Below are 20,268 nucleotides of genomic sequence, written 5' to 3'. Positions count from 1 at the left end.
AATCCTTATCTAATCCCTGCTCTTCATCCACAGATGCCGAGCTCAAGAACAAGTCGCGCTCGCTGCCACCGAAGACCCTGACTGCCATGCTGCCTCAGACACAGGCGATACCCGCCGGCTTGGTGACCACCAAGCGGACCAAGACGATCGAGCAAAGCTCTACCAGCAGCACTATGACCACGAACTCATCCTCCTACGGACTGAGAGCCACGACCACGAAGGCCAATGCCCTGTTGGAGCATCGTGGCGAGTCCTCCACGGACTGCGATGATTTCCTGGCCAACGAGCGCGAGCGGGAGAACGAAAGCGGCTTCCTGCGTCGATTGATTCACAGGAACTCGAAGAGATCCATTGCCAGGGCCAATGACGGAATGGAGGACACGGACTCCAGCCAGAGCGTGGCCAAGAAGCTGCAGATCTCGACCTCCTGTCTGGAGGCCACCGCCCGGGAGCCTGTCGTTGTGCCGGATAAGGCGCGCAGTGCCACCTCTCACGAGCAGAACATCCTGGAGACGCGCCAGATCATCAAGAGGGAGATCCACAACGAAGGCAAGCACGGCCTGAACGCCATAGTGAGCAACTACGGCGTCCACCCGCATCCACCGACGCCCCTTAAGCCCAAATCCGGTCCTGCAGCCCGGCAGCGTTATATGCCGAAGGAGCTGGGTGCAGCTCCCAGCCAGCCGGAGAAGTCTCCACTCAGTAACGATGTGACCAATTTGCTCTCCAAGAGCTCGCGCGGCAACGACACCTTCCAGTCCACGACTTTGGTGCGGGAGCAGCAGACCAAGGTGGAAACCTCAACCCACTTCGAGCGAAAGCCCCGGATAGTGGGCCTGAGTGCCTTCCAGCAGAAGCTGTCACGTTCCAGCGACTCGGTGGGCCAGCACTCCAGCTCCTCCAACTCGTTGGAGACCAGCACGGACGAACCCTCACCCTTGTACTACGAGGAAAAGCAGCGCAAGACGGTGGAGAAGGCGCGCAGCTTCCGCAACTACCAGGAGGAGGGCGTGGAGTCGCCTTCCGTGCACAACAACATGCCCAGTTTGCCGGACCTCTCGCTGAGCTTCCGGGTGCCGGCCTACTACAAGCAGACGCCACAGTCCCCCATCTGCTCCCCGATCTCGCCGAGCGCCAAGTGCGTATCCCTGGGCTTCGAGATCAATGACAACAAGCTGCTGCAGGCGCGTGCTGAGTCTACGGGTCAGCTGCCATCACCGGGAGCCAAGAGCTCTCCCCAAAGAGCTGTCTCCACCACCAAGCTATTGGTGGGCAGTCCGGGACCTACGAATATCTCGCAGATCGAGCAGAACATTGACTTGATAGTGAAGTCACCGTTGGTCAGCGTACTCAGGAAGTCGGGAAACGTGACGCAGCCGGAGAAGCTGCCAGAGAAGCCGTCCCAGGAGCCTTCACCGTCGCCCAAGCAGCGTCCCAAGCTGCTGGACCTGGGAACCAAGGTAGCTGTTCCCCTCGCAGCCAGCCCGAGTCCAGCCAGCCCGCTGACCAAGACCGCCAAGCTCTCAAACAGCCCACCGACCACGCCGGCCAAGGGCCAGAGCTCCAGCTCCAGCAGTCGTCGCAACTCCAGCAACATGGAGGTCACAGGAGAGCCGGAGTTCATGAAGATTCAGCTGAATCGCGTGGATCAGGCCCGCTTGCACAACAAGGCGAATCACTTGGTACTGGCCAAGAACCTGAAGTCGACGCCCACAGAGAGGAGTCAGAGCAGCGACGACCTCAGTTTCAGGCGAAGCAGCGGGGAAAGTCTCTCGGGAATTGAGATTGTGGAGCAGACGCAGCTGAAAGTCTCGACTCCGGTGGTCAGGCAGGGTTTGGAACCCTGCTTGAGCCGGCAGCTGCGATCCGTGAGTGCCAATAGTGTAAGGTCAAGCTACGGCAGCAGCAGTGAGGGATTGTCCATCCCGAACACTCCGGCCACCACACCCAGTACACCCAAGAGCAATGGAGTGGTCAAGGGCCCTTCCAGGGAGAACAAGGATACCAAGGATGCCAAGGAGCAGGCCAGCCCCAAAGATGCGGTAAAGAGTAATCGCTTGTCGTTGGAAGATCGCAAGAGGTTGTTCCTTAGCGAGGAGAAACCGAAGGTGCTGGTCGAGCAGCGCAGAAAGTCGATCGGCAAGGCGGAGATCATAGCTACCAGTGCACCGCCGACGCCTTCAGTGATACCTGCCACACCTGCCATTCCCGTTACCCCTGTTACGCCCACCTCCCCCGAGATCAGCGAAGTCAATGGCAACATCTCGCCCACTTCCACCTCCAATCCCGTGGTGCTGCGCAAGAAATCCTTCGCCAGCTGTAATGGCAACACCGCCACGCCCTCCAAGGACGACCCCACGCCCGAGCTGATGAAGGTCTTTGCCCGCCGCTCCCTAAAGGTGAAGGACGACGAGGTGGTGACGCTGGCACAGACACCAACGCCCATCCAGGTTACGTCCGCCGCGACCGGCGCCGCCAAGAAGTTGCCGCCTAGCGGAAGTGGAGCTGGCAATCAGAGCGTGGACAGCGACAAGGAGAACCAGTCCAACAGCGAGGAGAAGCTGGACAAGCTGGCGCCCAAGTACGAAGCGCAAGGGAGCACAGGGGAGACCGGAAAAACGACCCATCATCATCCCAGCAGCAATCGCAACTCGGTGGCCGACTTCCGCAATCTCAACAACAACAACAATCAGCAGAAGGCGCCACCAAAAGTGGTCACCTACCTGCCCCCCATCAAGGCCAGCAACACACGCAATAGCCTCAACAATAGCAACCAAATCAACAATAATGTGAACGGAAACGCTGTTGCCAAACCAGTGTCCGAGAGGTTCTCCCTCCAGCTGAAGCAGTCTATTGCGACAGCAACAACTCCGACATCTCCAGTGGCAGTCCCAGTAGGATCAGCAGCCGCCGCCACGCCGGGAACTGCTGCAGCGCCCAGTAAACCCATCGAGAGATCCGCCACCGTAGGAGAGTTCAAGGGCATCCACCAGAGGCGGGCCGAGTGGGAGCAGCGGGCCAAGGAGGCGCTGAAGTAGATGAAGGTGCCAGACACCTCGAGACTGTACCTAGCCTAGCTGCAATCCAAGTGCTTTTGTCTAGTGATGATGCCCACCCCCTCACCACAGCGGACCACGCGTATCGTGATCGGGAGGCACCAAAATTTCTATGTTAATATTGCAAATAATCATAATTATCACACTAATAGCCCCACTAAGCTGTAAGCCTGTAAGGGATCGCGCGAAGGTAATCAAAGTTGAGGGCGCCGGACTGGCGATCTGGTCATCCAAAGAAAATAGCGACCATGCTCGGGTCCGGCCTCCGGCAACACACTCTATAGGCATTATGAAAACCGATCTTCAAAAAGTGAATAGTTTAGAGCCCTATATTTCAGTCCCTCTGCGTACTATTTTTGCAAAATTTGGAATTCGAGATATCTTTGTAAACTCTAATCTTTTCAAACCGTAAGGACTGTGAGCATAGGATAACGAAGATTGCGAGGAGATCCTGATATTCGGAACATCTGATTTACGTTAAGTTGATATTTCAAGCAAGCTTTTATTCGGTAGAAGAGAATGATTTTACTATTTAGGTTAGCTATTATTAATTTCTAGCGTCGTATAATTATTATATATTAATTCGGCTACCTTGGTATGCTTATCCTTGATGGTTCTGCCGAGATTACCCGAGGAAGTGAACCACAGACACATATTCATCAATGTGAAAACTTGACGCATTAAAAAAAGGTTTGTAAATGTACATAAAAATAAAAAATAAAATCGAACTAATAAATATCCAAGTATATACAAACGATTGACTTCTGTATTTGTGGCGACTGCGTGTATTCTTTTATGCTTTAACTATATTTAGGTTAATTTGAAGAATTATTCAATGAAAATCCAAAAACTAACTAAAAGAAAAACTTAATTTTTGCTCCTACCAAAAAGTTATTTTTGGCGCCTTCCTTTCGAATAAAAATAAACGTTTGCCAACACTTGTCCCATTCGGACGATCTGGCAATGTTGGTCGCTCTAATTATAAAGTGTGCCCAAGAGATGCAAAAGAGGAAATACCGCGCCATTTCAATGTTCTTGATATTTTTTAGGGAAAAAGACAAGTTTTCATCTGGCAACACTGCTGTGGGGCACATGTGTTCACCTATTTATTTACAAAAATCCACAAAAGCAAGCGAATAATGGTAAGTAACCATTGAAATCCTCAGCATTCACTCAATCACCACACTATATTGCAGGGTAAGGGCAAGAAGCCATACATTGACCGCAAGAAGGCGGTCACCTTCCACTTGGTGCACCGCAGTCAGCACGATCCCCTGGTGACGGACGAAAATGCGCCGCAGCGAGTGCTGCTGGAGGCGGCTGCCAGGCAGCAGAAGCCCAAGGAGGAGACGGCGCCCGCTGATCCCGCCAAGCGGCAGGAGGAGCTGAAAAAGTTCGGCATCCACTTCGACGACGACTACGATTACATGCAGCACCTGAAGAAGCGCGAGAACGACGTGGTGTGGGAGTACATGGAGAACCCCAATCAGGCGAGAAAGCAGCGTGCGGAGGATGATAAGCCGGGACCAGCGCCCAAGCTGGTTCTGCCCAGCTCGGTTTTCGCCAGCGAGTTCGAAGAGTCCGAGGGCATGCTGAACAAGGCGGCGCCACAGACGTTGCGTCTGGACTGGGACCCGGATGTGGTGGCCGCCTTGGACAGCGACTGCGAGAACGAGGAGGAGCTGGATGACGACTTCGTGATGCAGGCCATGGCTGAGGGCGACTCAGACGACGAGGAGTGGGACGGCGAAGAAGATGACGAGGACATGGACTTCGACTTCGATTCGGATGATCTTAATGGGGAAGAGGACGAAAACGAGGACGAGCTGATGGATCGCCTGGCGCCGCTTATGCGCGAGCGTCGCTTCGACGACGAGGAGGTCAAATCACGCTTCACCGAATACTCGATGTCCTCCAGCGTGATTCGCCGCAATGAGCAGCTCTCGCTTCTGGACGATCGTTTCGAGAAGTTCTATGCCAGCTACGATGACCCCGAGCTGGGCGACCTCTCCCTGGAAGATATTGAGGGCAGCTGGCACCAGAAGCACCCCGTGGTCATGCAGTGCTTTCAGGAGTTCAAGAAGAAGGACAAGACGATCGAGTACAACAAGGAGTGGGATCGCGAGCGCATCGAAAAATATCGCAATGTGGTCGAGGGCGAGCAGGATCCCACCGAGGAGTTGGTAGAGTACGAGGTGGACGATCCCAAGCAGAAGAAGTGGGACTGCGAGTCCATCCTCTCCACCTACTCAAATATCTACAATCACCCCAAGCTGATCGACGAGCCGCGTCGCAGTCGTCGATCCAGCGCAAGCACAAACCCAGCTCCCATCCTGATTGACCCGAAGACAGGCCTTCCCGCCAATGTCCTGCGCGGTGGCGTTGACGGCCAGCTGACAGCCAAAGCCTTGGCCAACCTAGCGGACGATTCCGCTGATGCCACCGGTCCCAAGTCCCTGTGCGCCAAATCGGTGCTGTCCACATTAAGCGTGCTTTCCATTCGGCCCAAGGACGAGACCGCGGAGGAGAAGAAGGAGCGGAAGCGCTTGCTAAAGGAGTACCGCAACGAGCGCCGCATCGAGAAGAAGGCCAATACGGAGGCCTTCAGGGAGGAGAAGAAGCGGCAGACGCACGTAAAGATCAACCAGCGTACCAACCAGCAGGGAGCCTCCATTGTCTAGTTTTAGTTTCCGACTCCTTTCTCTAGGCTTAATGTGAACTGTATGCCCAGGCATATAATATATAAAGTGATATCTATAAGCGGAGCACGAGAGTTTTAGCCTCTTAATCAGGAAGTTGCCCGGAGATGTCGCCCTTTGTTGGCGTCATCGTCACCGCCAGTCAGTCAGTCAGTTGGCCATTAATCAAAGTGACTGACTGCGCCGCACGCGCACTGGCCATAAAGCACGACGACAGCCACTAAGCCGCATCCAGATACCCTGAAAACGGACTGCCAGGCGGCAATTAGCCCTAACTGCCTGACTGACTGGCTGACAACAAGTTGGCTCTAGTGACTCGCGAGCTGCTAACTACATAGCTCAACGTCGAGCAGACATAAAACGGAATCAACAGCAAGACAATCGAAGCGAAAATAAAATAAACTTTGTTTCATTGTCAGTTGGCGAGAATGTCATAACAAAATGGCTGGCTCTCTCTCTTCTCTTCCTATCTTACCTTGCCGTCCGTCCATATGAACAGCATTGGTAGTGGCTCCAGCCGAGGTAGTATATGCACGCCATGTCTGTGTCAGTGCGATGTATAGTATATATATTATAGTCCTAGGTCCTACCAAACGCGATTTGTATTTACACAGCCATATAGAAATTTCCCACGAGAACCGTGGACTGAGGGGCCTAGGGGGGCCATTCAGTCAGTCAGGCCTCGTTTCCAGCCCTTGGGGCGATGGTTAGTGGCCACGCCAGGTGGGGACGCCGCCGTCGACGACGACGCAGTGTGTGGCAGTTGTTTAGTGTTTTGGTTACTTTGTGGAAATTTCAAGTCAACTCGCATGCAGCTCATTGGGAGACCCCGAACAGGGAAATTATAGAGTGGCATATGTGCGTAAACAAGTAAAGCTTTTTTATAAAAGGTTATATCCTGCTTTATAGTCCCCTGAAATATATGGACCTAGATGGACATATGACAGTCATTGGAAGCAGCGCCCAAGCATTTGATCGTCCTAGAATGGAATAGCAGCAAGGGTATGGGGACCAGAAAATCCCAAACACACTTCCAGGGAACCCAACACCAATTTAGCGAGCAAGCCGAGCCGCGGTGCCCATGCAATCGTCCTTCCAGCCCACCAGAGGAGCCCCCAATCCCCTAGCCCCAACTCCCTGTAAGTGGAAACCCCGTTACAGTTGGTTGTCGTGCCTGAGCCGCCGCTGTTGGGGGATTTTTTTTTCGTATGTCGACATTAAAGTTGGCAAGGCGAGCGGCTGGCCCAGGCCAGGCCAAAGAAATTCGCGTATTTTCACAGCTCAGTTCCGTTCCGTTCAGTTCAGTTTAGTTCCTGAGCGAAGGCGAACGGATTCGGATTCGGGCGCGCGTCGTTCCCGCAGCGCGGTAATTTCCCCCATCTGAGAGTATCTGAATAGTAGGCTTTTGCCCAGATGGATGGATGGATTGTTGGATGGTGGACAGTGCGAGGATGGAGTACTCGCGTGATGCGAGCGTTAAACTTGTGTAATTTTAGGCCGCTTTTCGGAAATGGAACCCCCTCGCGCTGAAGCATTAATAAAAGTCCCTAAATGCGTAATTAATGTAATTGCTGGCTGATCGAAAATCCCCGCATAATACCAGTCGGTCAGACTTTTATATAACAAAAAAAAACCGCGTCAAAATTGCCGTATTTAAATGTTCATTAATATTAATCTAATGGGGAATCTTTAAACATAGCCGCTCGCCAGGATCCCGAGCATGAATATTAATGGACGCGTGGAGTCAATTAGTGCGTGTGTATCTAATCAAAGTGAATCCCATTAGCCAACCGAATATACATACGTAATGCGACAGCGAGTGATCCGAGATCCATGCAAGCGAAAAGTGTCGCCTCCGAGGCTGCCTACACCACTTGAGGCCGGGCATAGCCGGATACGGTTCATCTCACGATCTGCATATACCCGGGAATCCGCCTATTATATACATATGTATATGGCAGTGGCAGATCTGGAAGTGGCACATTTTTAATTTGCGCAAAAAATACCCGTCAACCACGGCCATTGTCAATGTCAGCGCCGAAAGTAATTTATAGGAAGTGGATGTACTATATAGATGTGTGGCATCCACATGTCCAGGCAATTATGTTAGGTTTGAGCTGTTGCTGCCTGCCAGGAAGCGTGCAATTGAAACTCTATCTGCCCATCTATCTGGCCATTTATCTCCATCCATCCGCGTATCTGCGAAAGTATCTACGTATCTACGCCAGATATCGGGTCGCATCTCATAAATAGTCGCATAGATTGAGCTGTTACACCGACTGTCCGCCTGTCCGTCTCTGTGCAGCGACTTAAGTAGAATTGGCACGCGATTCAATTGAATCTTGGCGAGAAGTGTGCTCTGTGCCCTGTGCCGGGGGCAATTACCAGACCATCGGTACACCGGCCACATGTCTTGACCGCTGGGCGGAGCTTCTTCCGCGACTACAACTACAGTGAATCTTCGCAGCTGAAAATATTCTAGATTTAGAGCATATATATATTCTAAATAAAACCTTTATAGATAGGGATAAATACCAAAAAAAAAAAACTAGAATTAAATAATTCTAATTCTTTCACGGGGATTTAAAGCCATAATTATTATATTATTGTGGAAATATGGAAATTCTTGATATTAAAATAATGATTTTCAGACTAAAATAAACCTGTTTGACTTGATGTGAAATTTTATTCTTGTTCAAAATCCTTTTAATAATAAACTTATTTATATTATTAAATATATAATCTCTTAATATTTCCCCAATAGTAAAGTAATTTTTTTTTTTAATTTTTAATAAAGGTAAAAAACCTTTTAGTTATTATAATACAACAACTTTTACAGATGGTCCGCTTTCCTGAATAATCGCTTAGATATATCCCAAAATCATACACAAAATCTCAAAAAGTAGCAAACCCTAGGGAGTTGGGACTGTGGAGACTATATAGCAGTGTTACGGCCGCAATCCACCATCGGCCGGACGCCCACACACCCGGGCGTGGGGAATCTACATATCACAGATGCGGATACAGATACTCGTATCTAGATGAGCACTCTTCCGCCGCCAGACCTCGGCTCTTGGTTTATTCGAGTTCCGAACACCAGCCGAGCCGGAGGCACTACCCCACGGATAAGCCGCGGATAGCCGCAAGGATCCCGATCCCCCGTATCTCTATCTTTTGTTCAGTGCTCCCCGTACCGCGGTTGTGTTCGAAAGCAAAGTGTGTGCAAAGCCCGAGAGCAAAAATCGAATCAAAACAAAAATGTAAGAGAGTTCCGAAACGAAAATCGTCGGAAAACGAAAATGAAATGCAAATGATCGAAAAATATATTGTGTTACAGAAACCGAATTATGAAATTCCCACGTCGGTGTAAAGTGAGATGATTTGAGGTCTGAGTTACAAATCCTTTCCCGTCGCCGTCGCCCCAACATCATGCTCGACAAATTCAGCACAAACGCATTTCTATCGTTTGGACTGGGATTCATACTGATGTGGTAAGGCTCCTATTTCCACCTCCATCTCTCCTTCCCTCTCCACTCGCACAACTTCTCCATCTCCATCTCCATCCATCTGGAGATCTGAGACGCCAAGTGCACACAGAATCGCCCGCTTTGTTTCCAGTTCAAGGGGAACCTTCGTACAAAGAATCAAAATCAAAATCGCTGCGCTTCAGTTAGAATTTCGGCTCGAAATATGGCGACTCTCTGTTCGCCGAAGGCAAGGTCAATTGGATCACAAGTCAAATGAGAATCCTGCACGGCATTTTTCGGCCGATTGGCAAAGAGCAAACTAATATTATTCGCCTGCCGCCAGGAGGTTAAGCGGAACAGAACCGAAAACTATAGAATCGAATCGAACGAGCACGAAGGAAGTTAATTTCAAATTCAGACTTAAATTGACAAAGTTTGCTACAGTTGCATGTGGCAGACATCATCCCCATTCCATGCCCATCCCTTCTTAAACGTTGGGGTTTCCCCCACACATAAAGAAAGAACCCCATCCCCCATAGCCCAGACTGCATTTGAATTTTCTCCCCTTTGTTTTGTGCTGCTCACTTTGCAGGCTGAGCGAAGCCACGGAGGCCCAATTGAACTACACAGCCAAGCCGCGAGTAGTTCTTCCGCCTAATTATGTCAAGGGTAAGTGTTGTACTCGTCCTATAGAAACCCCCACACCAGCCCCAACCTAGCCCCATGAGGAACTGCAATTGCTACTCCGCGAAGGTGTCCTTTTGGAGCCCCTGAGTTCCCTTTTTTGTTTTTAATTGCCCCGGATCCGCGAGTTTTTTGTTCTCTTTGTGATTTCTGATTTGTTTGCACCATGAAACCGCCAGCCAGCCAGCCAGTTGTTGGATATGGATATGCGTGTTCGGCTTTTCCTTCGCTTTCCTCCTTTCGTTCCACGGTCTGCATTTTAGTTGCTCCTCTGGTGTGTGTTCATTTCGTGACGCGGCGAATTTCAGGGCCCCACAGTCTATGGCGCATACTGGGTTACGGTTACGGGGTAGCCCCAGTCTCCCGCCAGTCTCACCTGGGGCTGGCTTTGACGTCATCCGCACTTACGATCGATTAAAATCAAAATAACATTTACCGGCGACAATTGGCTGTGCAGAAGTTAGGAAAGAATTCGAGTTAATCTAAGGATCTAGGAGGAGGAGAGCGAAAATTAAAAGTCCATTACTGTTTTTATTAATGGTTTTTGAGTAGCTTATCAGTCTTTAAAAGAGTTTAATGGTCATTACTTAGTAGAAAGTTAGATCAGTGGTGAGATAAGGAGACATTTAAAGTAGAGACACTTTCTAACGAAGTTTAAAACGAGTTAGAATAAACATTAATTAGGTTTACATAAGCTTCCTTTACAGATATAAATATAGATTTAAATGTATGCATATAACCCTTCGTGCCAGGGATTAACCCATCAATTACCAGTAACACGTAAATCCCCTACGTATTCACTTATTTTAAATCTTATAATTACTTACATGCCATTACAAGGATGTGAAAAAGAACAGACTGAAATCCAAATTATTGTTATTCAATTAATAATGTGTTTTATGCTTTATAGCTAATTACCTCTCTTTATGAGAATAAGTTAAATGGTTCTAAAAATGCATTTAAGATCCCTTTAGATCTCTATGGCTTATACAAGTTGTAAATGCTTAGTTTATACTCATTTCCGTTTCATTTGCAATAGAATATGTAATTTAACATGAAAAGAATTCACTTAAGAAAGCCAATAGAATCGAAATGCAAACCTTCAAGTTACGCAATAGTTGCAATAACTGGTTCCCCAGAAGCCTGCCACCTTGAAAGCTGTATGAATAATTTACCGAAATTACCCAGAGGCGCGTACTCTTCATTTGCGGCAATTGTTGGAGCTAATCAACACCTTTATACCTATTGATTTTCGAGCGGTTGTGCAATACGCATTAGGACCACAGGCTGCCCCTGAACTTGGCGGAGTCGATGTAGCAGAAGGAGTTGAAGTCGGTTAGCAGGTGATGTGTGTTTCCTTTTTTTTTTTTTTTTGAAGGTGCTCACACCGTCCAGACGGTGGCAAAATGAATTCGCGCACGAAAGGTTTCCCCCGAATTTTGGGGAATTCCCAGGGGCAGGTGTGGTTTCTAGGCATTTCATGACCAGAGTGTGAACTAACCGGAGATCGCCTTTTGATTTATCTTTTTTAATAATATATACATTTTTTTTTCAGAGATACGGCCGCCCTCGAAGAAGGGCTCCCCAGTGATAGTAGACTTTAGCATATTCGTTGTAGATATTAACTCAATTAACGTAGAGGATATGGACTTTAGGTAAGTAGAGCTCGCATCTGTAATCCGAAGAGATCAAGATAGGGAGTTAGCCATCGGTGACGGAGCCCATGTAACGGAGCACATAGCAATACTGTGTACATTTTCAGAGTAGACATGTTTATACACCAGCGCTGGCTGGAGTCCCGTCTGGAGATTCCCGACGACATCTTCGAGGAAGGCGACGACTACGTGACACTGCTTCCAGAGGTCTTTGAGAATTTTTGGCAACCGGATCCGTACTTTCTCAATTCCAAGATTGCCGGTACGTCTGACATAGTGCTGTATATAGCGATATAGAATGATATAGCCTAGCCCGTAAGCTAAAGCTTCATGTGCGAGTGTGTAGTCTGTGTGTGTTGTTGTCAACGTCAACGTGGATTCATGCACTTTGTCCGGCTGAGCTCATCACTTATGTGTCTAATCTAAACTCTCTAACTAACTCTGGACCGTTTGTATATAGTAACGAATTACTTTGTTTTCTTTTGTTTGTTTGTTTGTTTTCCCAAAACTAATCCAACGGTTTCTCTACTACCGATTAACAAACCAAACCGAAACCGAAACCGAAACCGAACCCGAACTAACAATACTCCCCGATACTCCTGCATAGGATACGGAAGTCCATATGTTGCGTCCACTTCCCTGCTACGCAATAAGGGTGAAAGAGATTCGAAAAACTTTCATCTAGACAAAGATTTAAGTATATAAAACAAAAAAATGACTCTAGATCTGTGTGTTCTGCCACTTTTGTGTTTTACTGCCAAAAATCCATCGAACTCGATATCAGAATCAGCGCATACCTCTTCCTTCCATCCAATGTATCCCTGTAAATTGTATATTCAGCATTCTTCGAAATCTATCTATTTACAATGACTCTACGTGTACTGGGCTGATTTGAAAATGAAAACTGCCATATATATATAGTTCTCTGTGTGTATATATCCATCCATAACCATATCGCGCCATTCCTAGCGAGCAGCAATCCAGTGTACATTTCAGATATTTTTTTATAGTTTCTCCCACACACTGACACCCAGCAGACCCGCCCACTAGAGGCCCTCATTACACGCACGAAATCCATTTCGGTTCCAATGCCATGGTCAAATGGGACACTCGAAGCCCTGCTGCACTCCGCTCTCCCGGCCGCTTCTGGCCATCATCGCCCACGCTGAAATCCAAAAACGAAAATTTGCAGTTGCACTCGGTGTTGTCCCGGATAAGATCTCACCTTGAAATCACGTGTGCACCACCCCGGGAAGTCGTTCTTTTTTCCATTCTTTTTCCCCATTTTTGGTTGCCATTGTCAACATTTACGAAGCAAAAATCGATTGCAAATCGGTCAAGCTTTATTTATATTAGCTTGACACGAAGATTTGAGCAAAGCTATTTTCATTTCAACAAATTGTTGTCATTCTGATTAACCTTTATTACAACTTTTGGTTTTTAGCAGTTCGTTTTTATTATTACATTTTATAAACTTGTGAAAATCAATACAGGCTTGCCTCGGAAACCAGAAGATACTACAAATTGAATTATTTCTAAGCTAACTTTAGAAAATATTATGCATTGCGATTTCTTTGGCACACCTGTCAATCATGTTATAGTTTTAGATTATTAAAAGATGAATTATTCTTTAATTTAAGTTCTTCCTATAAACATGCTCCTAATAATACTCCCAATCAAATCGAGTTAAGTAGATACCATCATTTATCCCCCCCACTCGTCGTCAGTAGAAAGTCGCGCTTGTAACTAGACATAAGGTGATCAAGATCACGATCACCATCACGGCACACCACCCACTGAACCACCACCGAAATGAGCAAGAAATGAGTCTATCGATGCCAATGCCATAGTTCTAATCGAAACCCATTTGTTCCGCATCTCTGCAACGTCTTCTCGATGTCTTTTCGTTGTAGAAATAGCGACACTGACCCACAAGTTCACGTCGGTGACGCTCTACAAGAACAAGACGGTACGCTATGCGGCCCGCATGCACGCAATCATTGCCTGCCAGATGGAGTTCCAGCTGTACCCCATGGACATACAGGTGTGTCCCATCTACATCGAGAGCTGTAAGTGAAGGCCAGACTTCAGTATTCAGGGTCTAACCGGGCTTCGTTTCCTTGCAAAGTCTCCTCGAATAATCAAAAGGTTAAGCTGCGCTGGTCGGACTCCGGCGTGACCCTCAATCCGGAGCTGAAGCTGCTGCAGTACAATCTGGGCCAGCCGCTGGAGCTGGAGGAGAGCGACGGCTACATGCCGGAGAAAGTGGGAAACTTCTCCCGCCTCACAGTGTACTTCCGCTTCGAACGCCAGATCGGCCACCATCTGATCCAGACGTTTGCCCCCTCATCGCTAGTGGTCATGCTATCCTGGTTCAGCTTCTGGCTGGGACTGGACGCAATTCCAGGCAGGGTCACGCTCTTGGTGACCTGTATGCTGACCCTGGTCACCATGTTTACGGGTGCCGACATTCCACCAGTGGCCTATGTCAAGGTAAGGTTGCCTTTAATTTTTAGTTGGTTAAGGGCACTTTTCTTAAAGCCCAATTAATACACAGATAAACTGAGAACTATGAACTTGTGGGTCCAAATGAGCAAACCATATAATTTTAAGATCCAGCTTACCCAACCACAAACTTTCGTAAACGTTGTCTTGGCGCCCCCGGGTGAATAGAGTTCTAACCAAGAGTTGCCTCGTTTCAGGCCCTGGACTTGTGGATGGCCGGCTGCATGCTATCGGTGTTCGCCGCTCTGGCCGAGTTTGTTGTGGTGAAAGTGCTGGATGTACAGTATCAGTACCAGGTGAACCGCATACCCAAGGTACTGCCCATGGTAAGGCAGCTGTGGGAATATCGCTTTAATAAGTAATGCCACCCTCTCTTGTCGTTCCGATTCGCGTAGCGCATCAGCAATATGGAAAAGGGTCAGTGCGCGACGGTGGCCAGCTGGGAGGGAGGTGCAGTTCGCTCGCGGAAAGCTACCCAGACGCCCACGACGCCGGGACAGGTAAGCCCATTAGGTGGTTAGGCAAGGAGAACCGTTGCACCTGTCATGTCCACACAAAGAAAATGGAATATTGAATATAAACGGTTTTGGTCGAACTTTTTATTTCAAGTATCAATTATGTTTTTTTCGGATCCCATTTAGACCTCGCTCCAGGGAAACGGGGGACCTCCAAAGCCGGCCCGGAGACAGAGCCTCCTGTCAGTAGCCTGGACGGACACGGATACGGGCGTCGAAAAGATAATGTGGCGGGAGATCGACAAGGTGTCCCGCGCCGTATTTCCAATCCTGTTCTTTGTGTTCGTACTTCTGTATTGGCCGATACTGCTGATGAAGTCGTCCTAGGATTTGGGGAGTTCCAGAATTCACATTTCTGGACTCCGTTAAAAACACGAATGGACGCTATTCTGATGATGGAACAAAATACCTTGACTGGACTTAGAGCCCCAAGTGCAATATTCCAGAGACCTCAGTCTCTGGACTTAAAAAAATGGCTGCGAGAGAGCAGCTCGCTCCCTGTCATCGAAGTACAACTACCAACAAACCAACCAAGAAGGAAAGTCTACAGTTACCTACATAAGTGTGTGCTTAGGTGTTACATACTACGCCTAGATCGGGTTCATCGAATGTACGGATATATACTATATAGTAGCTTAGTTGTCAACTATTTGCTCACGGGGAAAGAGTATCGATCTTAGGCAGTATTTGCTTTGTTCACGATACCGAATGCAGCTCCTCCCTCCCTTTATTTTGAATCTATGCCACCAACGAAGGTTTTAATTATATCCCTCAGACACCGCGCAAGCTTCTCCTAGTTCTAATTAAGTTCGCCTTGTTAAGGCCGCGGATATGTGCTAGTGACAATACCCCCAAATCGAAAGGGTTGTCCCTACTTTGAAAGTATACACACTCTAAAAACTACGAGCTACATATACGCAAGGATCGTTTAATTAAAACTCTTTTTGTATTAGGCTTAAGCAAATCAGCCAAGATATTGGAATTGGTGCTTTACGGAGATAATAAAAGTGGCCTATAAGGATATATTTGGATTGTAAATACATGAAACGGAACAGTGAATGCTTTTAGAGATTTTTACATAAATATATAGAATTATTTATCCATTATAGCGCATTTTAATGCAAACATTAGAGCTGTGGCTTTTACATCTAACGAAACAAACTAAAATCAACGACCTGTAGTTCAAACGGCGCACAGCAGGCAGAATTTTTGAAACTATAAACAATTTATATACATACATACATGATATCTGTTAAGCTAAATCGAGTTTATATTTGATAAAACTACCGACACTCTGTAAATACATTACTTCACAACTATATATACCACATGCATATATATATTTATCTAGGATTGTATCTGCTAAATATCAAGTTAAGTTTATATAAATATATCTATATTCTTTCCATCTTCTAAGTTATGTTGGACCAAAGACCTTTTAATAAAAAGATGGGTAACGTCATAAGATTCTTTTGCACTGGCATTTTTCATGGAAAAGTTAAAAAGTCAAGTGAAAAGCGCTATGGAACCAGCCTATAATCGTATGTTTTCACAAGTTTTCTCAAAAATTCTAGATCGGTACGCCCACATACGCACTTGCTTGACGCTGAGCATACTCACACATGGAAATACATTCTATTTTTAGACTTTTACGCTCACAACTTTTGTCGCTTGTTGGAAATTTGGCTTGCATATAGCAATTCATATGTATGGGCATTATGCATCTTTGTATTATAAGGTCTTTGGCTGTACCCTCTAATAATTGTTATTGAAAAAGCTTTAACTTTATTCTTAATAAAAGACAAGGCGCGTACATCTATCAAAATAAACTAAACTGTGGGTCTTTGTTACAGAATTAACAGGAGGACTTTTGATTTAAGCCTATTCATTTTCATTTCCCTCGGATTCACTGTCGCTTTCCTCCACATCGCTGAACTGCGACTGGTCGTCCTCGCCATCCTTTGACCTAATGAGCAGCATTTCTTCATCGCTATCTTCTGCAAGGGGTTTCGTGCTGCCCTCACTTGACTGCTCAAGCCTATCGGCTCTGTCCAAAAGCACCCTCATTGTGTATTTATTGTAGTCGCATCTGTAGTGAAACGATAGAGGTTTACCCAGAATTTGTAAGGCAAAACACCTTTGGTTACTTACATCTTATTGAGCATTTCGTACTTCCGCGAGAGCACCTCGTGCAGGGCCAGCAGTCCCGTGTGCTGAAAGACGCCGTCCTGGTTGCCGTGCTTGGTCAACAGGCAGCAGCTCCACTGCAAATAGAACTCGATGTGCGGCGTGGCTTGGAGCTGGCGGGCCAATTGTTGCAGCAATCGCTGGGCAAACTCCGGCGACAGATCCGCGCAGACCAGTTCAACTGAAAGAGAGGGCGAGGAGGAGTCAGTGTGCATGCAGTGCAGACACGTGCTGGCGGAGCCATTTGCATATGTGCAGGGGTACTGGAAGGGGCTATTAACCAAGGTGAGCAAAGACTGGGGCGAAGACCTTGAAACTGTTTATTAACACAGCAAAAGTGCAAATTTGCACATTCGATCGGCGGCGGAGTCTCAGGGCAATGGCGGGAGTGGGTCGCAGCTATTTTTAGACGCGACAGAAGGCTGAAGGTTGCCCAAACTGACAAGGATATGCGGCGATTTGGCTTATTACTCACTGTCCCTATACGGCACTTGCTCCAGCACTAGGGCAATCAAGTTGGGCTCGTTTAGCTTCAGGGACATGACGAGCGCCTTTGTGTAATCGTGCTTCTTGAGGGATTCGTGAACCGCCTTCGGCGTGACTTCCAGCGACAGGTCAAACGGATCGAACACAACTCCTGGGGATTGAAACGTGGAATTTAATTAAAGGCAATCCTGTATTGGCAGTTATCATGTCCTACCCTTATCCAGAGCATATATGCAAAGTCCTTCGGTTCCTGCAGCTGCAAAGGCCTGGCCCGTGGGTGAGAACCTTACGGCGAATACTCGGACCTCCTGGTGGAAACGTCTGGAGGACATGTCTCCGCTACGTACGCCTGGCAATCGTATGGCAACCTTACCGCCATCCAAATCTTCGCGCTCTTCCACCAGAGCCATATTGCCGAATTCGGTCATATGTTTGCGACTAATGAAGTCCTGTCAGTTCAAGGATATTGTAGAGTTTGGTTCATAGATTGACTGATTGAAAACTTACAGTTAGTCCATCCAGGCTGTGATTCTGCGTGATTTGGAATTTCTTCAAAAGGATAGCCTCTCTAACGTTATAAATGCAAATGTTGGCCGACTTGCCAGCAGCCAAGATGCACTCTCCATCCGCGGAGTACTCAATGGTGGAGAAGTAACTACAAAAGTTAATTTATACAATAAAACTGTAGGCTACAAGCGTGCGCCTCCTCAACGAACGTGCTTTATACATGCCTATTTTAATCGCTACTTACTTGGCTTGTGCATTCTTCTTTGCTGTTATTATATCAGTTTCCAGCCGCCCGCCACTTAGGTCATTACGTCCCTCTATCGTGGTGCCCTGGGTGGCAGACTTGACGTCGAAAACTGTTATATTTCCACTCAGAGTGGCCACGGCAATCTAAGAAATGAATGTTACATATTAGTTTTACAAACATTGGATATTGTATACTAACCTCCTCGCCACTGGGACTAAAGGCCACGCTAGTTACATCCGAAAGAGCATCAATAGACTCGTGCTCACTGCTGCTCTCCAGGCAGTTCCAAATCTTGACAGTTTTATCCCAGGAACCGGAAACCAAGGTTGACGAGGTGGCCACTGGGGAGAAGGCCAGCGAGACCACGGGTCCCTCGTGGCCGCTAATGATCTCCAGCAGCTTACCCGTCTTCACCGACCAAAGGTATATGTCGAATACGTCCTGGCCACCGGCCACCACCAGCTCACCCGAGTGATCCACAGCCACGCAGGAGAACTGTGCTGGACTGGGCGAGGTGAAGGTCCTAAAATTGCGGTATCTGTAAGGATATTTCAGAGATTAGCCCGTTTAGTTTAGTACAGTGCGTAATACGGCCTACCTGTTAATATCAAAGGCGCGCACCGTACCGTCTAGGGAACTGCTGACCAGGAACTTCTTGTTCTTGCTAAACTGAATGCCAGTCACACCGCTGGTGTGCTCGCTGAAGGTGACAAAGCAGAAGCTGCTCTGCGTATTCCACAGCTTCACCTTCGAGTCCTCGCCACCGGTGGCTATGAACTGGCCATCCGGTGAGTAGGCGATGCAGCTCATTTCGCTGCTGTGCCCCTGCTGCTTCATGATGTACTGCTCGCTTTGCCATTCCCATACCAGCAGCTGGCCGATCTCCCGCGAGGCCAGGGCCACCCAGTCACCGGTGCAATTGAAGAGAGCCGCCGAGATGGGATAATCGGAGATGCTCAGCGAGTGAATCATATTGACGTCGGGCAGCTCGTACAGGTAGAAGGCGCCGTTGCTGAAGGCCACCACCAGGACCTTGGTGCGAGTGTTGTAGTTGGCTGCCGTCAGTTGCACATCCCGCTGCTCCTTGCGCGGCTCATCGGCCAAATAATGGCGGGCTAGCTTCTTGTAGAAGAACGGGTGTCGTTTTTTCTCAGCCTCATCTTTGATTTCATTGACATCCTCGGCCCCAGGTGTTGATTCCCCAGATTCCTCTTTCGCCGTCTGCTTCTCTAGCGTATTTTCAACGTCGTCCTCGGATTCATTATCAGAGTCAGCCGCCTTTTTGCCCCTTTTGCTTTCCGGTGGAAGCAGCGCTGGCCTCTGAGCATCCTCCAGGTCCGAGGGAGCCAAGCTGCACTCCCACAGGCACAGCTGCCCATTGCGACTGATGGTGTTCAAGTGCAGGCTGTTCGCCTCGAAGAAGCAGGAGACAATGCTGTCCGTATGACCACTCAGATTGTACGTGCGAAAGTTCTTCGTATAGTTCACTGCGCAGATCTTGGTGGAGCTGTCACGACAGCCAATAGCCAGGAGTCGCGAGTCCGAGGACCAGTCCAGCCAGGTGACATCGTCATAGCCGCCCAGGAATCTCCGCCTCAGCACAAAGGGATTGTACTCTCCGGTAATCTCACCCGGGGCGCAGAATATCAAGACGACATTAATCACGGCTACGGCGAAGAATTCACCATTTGGGCTGAAGCAGATGCACTGGACGCCGGTCTGGAACTTGTGCCGATGTATCACTGTGCAGGACATCATGCTAATGAGCTGCGCCTCTCCTCTCTCGTTGACTGCTATCAGCAAGCTTCCATCTGGCGAGAGCGCCAGACTCGTGTAGTTATATTTCGATTCCAGAGACAAGGTGCGGGATTTGTTGCTATAAAAACGAAGAGAGTGTTTAAGGAATCCTATGTAGTAAGTTTGCTGCTCACTTTTTCAAATCGTAGACCGTTATCCTGTTGCCCACCGGACTGATGACCGAATTTCCATCCGGCGTGAAGACCAGGTTTCCATTCCGATATATTGTGCCCAGCAAATTGGAAAACTGTAATGCTCCGTCACCATTATTACATGCAAAAGCAGGTCCTGGAAAAGACTTACTCTGTAGGAAAACTTCATTTTTGCGCTTTCGAGGAAAAATTAAAAACGTAAACAAAACCCGCACGTGTTGAATGAAAAATGCACTAAAGCGTCCAACGCACAGTGAGACCATTTTACTCTTGTATATTTATAAAAATACTAAAACAGCTGATTTTTTGGA

General features: G+C 48.0%; 4 protein-coding genes across 7 annotated transcripts in view; 3 read left to right on the top strand and 1 right to left on the bottom strand.

Moving 5' to 3' along the window:
* Positions 1-3,813, top strand: part of LOC108078499 (uncharacterized) — a 47,869-nt gene extending 44,056 nt beyond the window's left edge. For all 3 annotated transcript variants that reach the window (XM_017172396.3, XM_070283445.1, XM_070283446.1), the window contains one exon: positions 34-3,813. In XM_017172396.3, coding sequence (XP_017027885.1) covers positions 34-3,038 — 3,005 coding nt within the window. In that variant the 3' untranslated portion in view covers positions 3,039-3,813. The remainder of the gene's footprint in view (positions 1-33) is intronic.
* Positions 3,814-4,115: 302 nt separating this feature from the next.
* On the top strand, positions 4,116-5,829 carry LTV1 (LTV1 ribosome biogenesis factor). Its single transcript, XM_017172475.2, has 2 exons — positions 4,116-4,198; positions 4,253-5,829. The coding sequence occupies exons 1-2, from the start codon at positions 4,196-4,198 to the stop codon at positions 5,735-5,737; spliced, it is 1,488 nt and encodes a 495-aa protein (XP_017027964.1). The 5' UTR covers positions 4,116-4,195; the 3' UTR covers positions 5,738-5,829.
* Positions 5,830-8,880: 3,051 nt separating this feature from the next.
* On the top strand, positions 8,881-15,988 carry alka (glycine receptor subunit alpha alkaliphile). Of its 2 annotated transcripts, none has more exons than XM_070284078.1 (10): positions 8,881-9,015; positions 9,093-9,246; positions 9,815-9,891; positions 11,462-11,561; positions 11,669-11,823; positions 13,475-13,630; positions 13,690-14,054; positions 14,264-14,380; positions 14,462-14,566; positions 14,708-15,988. In XM_070284078.1, the coding sequence occupies exons 2-10, from the start codon at positions 9,185-9,187 to the stop codon at positions 14,906-14,908; spliced, it is 1,338 nt and encodes a 445-aa protein (XP_070140179.1). In that variant the 5' UTR covers positions 8,881-9,015; positions 9,093-9,184; the 3' UTR covers positions 14,909-15,988. The 2 variants fall into 2 exon arrangements, with proteins under 2 accessions (XP_070140179.1, XP_017027949.1); XM_017172460.3 differs by having other exon boundaries at positions 14,264-14,392.
* Positions 15,988-20,245, bottom strand: LOC108078544 (periodic tryptophan protein 2 homolog). Its single transcript, XM_017172458.2, has 10 exons — positions 20,109-20,245; positions 19,940-20,052; positions 18,607-19,884; positions 18,207-18,546; positions 18,006-18,151; positions 17,762-17,909; positions 17,469-17,703; positions 17,244-17,405; positions 16,733-16,949; positions 15,988-16,670 (listed from the first exon to the last, which is right to left on the bottom strand). The coding sequence occupies exons 1-10, from the start codon at positions 20,124-20,126 to the stop codon at positions 16,463-16,465; spliced, it is 2,865 nt and encodes a 954-aa protein (XP_017027947.1). The 5' UTR covers positions 20,127-20,245; the 3' UTR covers positions 15,988-16,462.
* Between the last annotated feature and the right edge of the window lie 23 nt (positions 20,246-20,268).

Source organism: Drosophila kikkawai, chromosome 2L, assembly GCF_030179895.1.
Source record: "Drosophila kikkawai strain 14028-0561.14 chromosome 2L, DkikHiC1v2, whole genome shotgun sequence".
Lineage (NCBI taxonomy): Eukaryota > Metazoa > Arthropoda > Insecta > Diptera > Drosophilidae > Drosophila > Drosophila kikkawai.
Note: the sequence above shows the minus strand (reverse complement) of the source record. Positions and strands in the feature narration are given on the sequence as shown.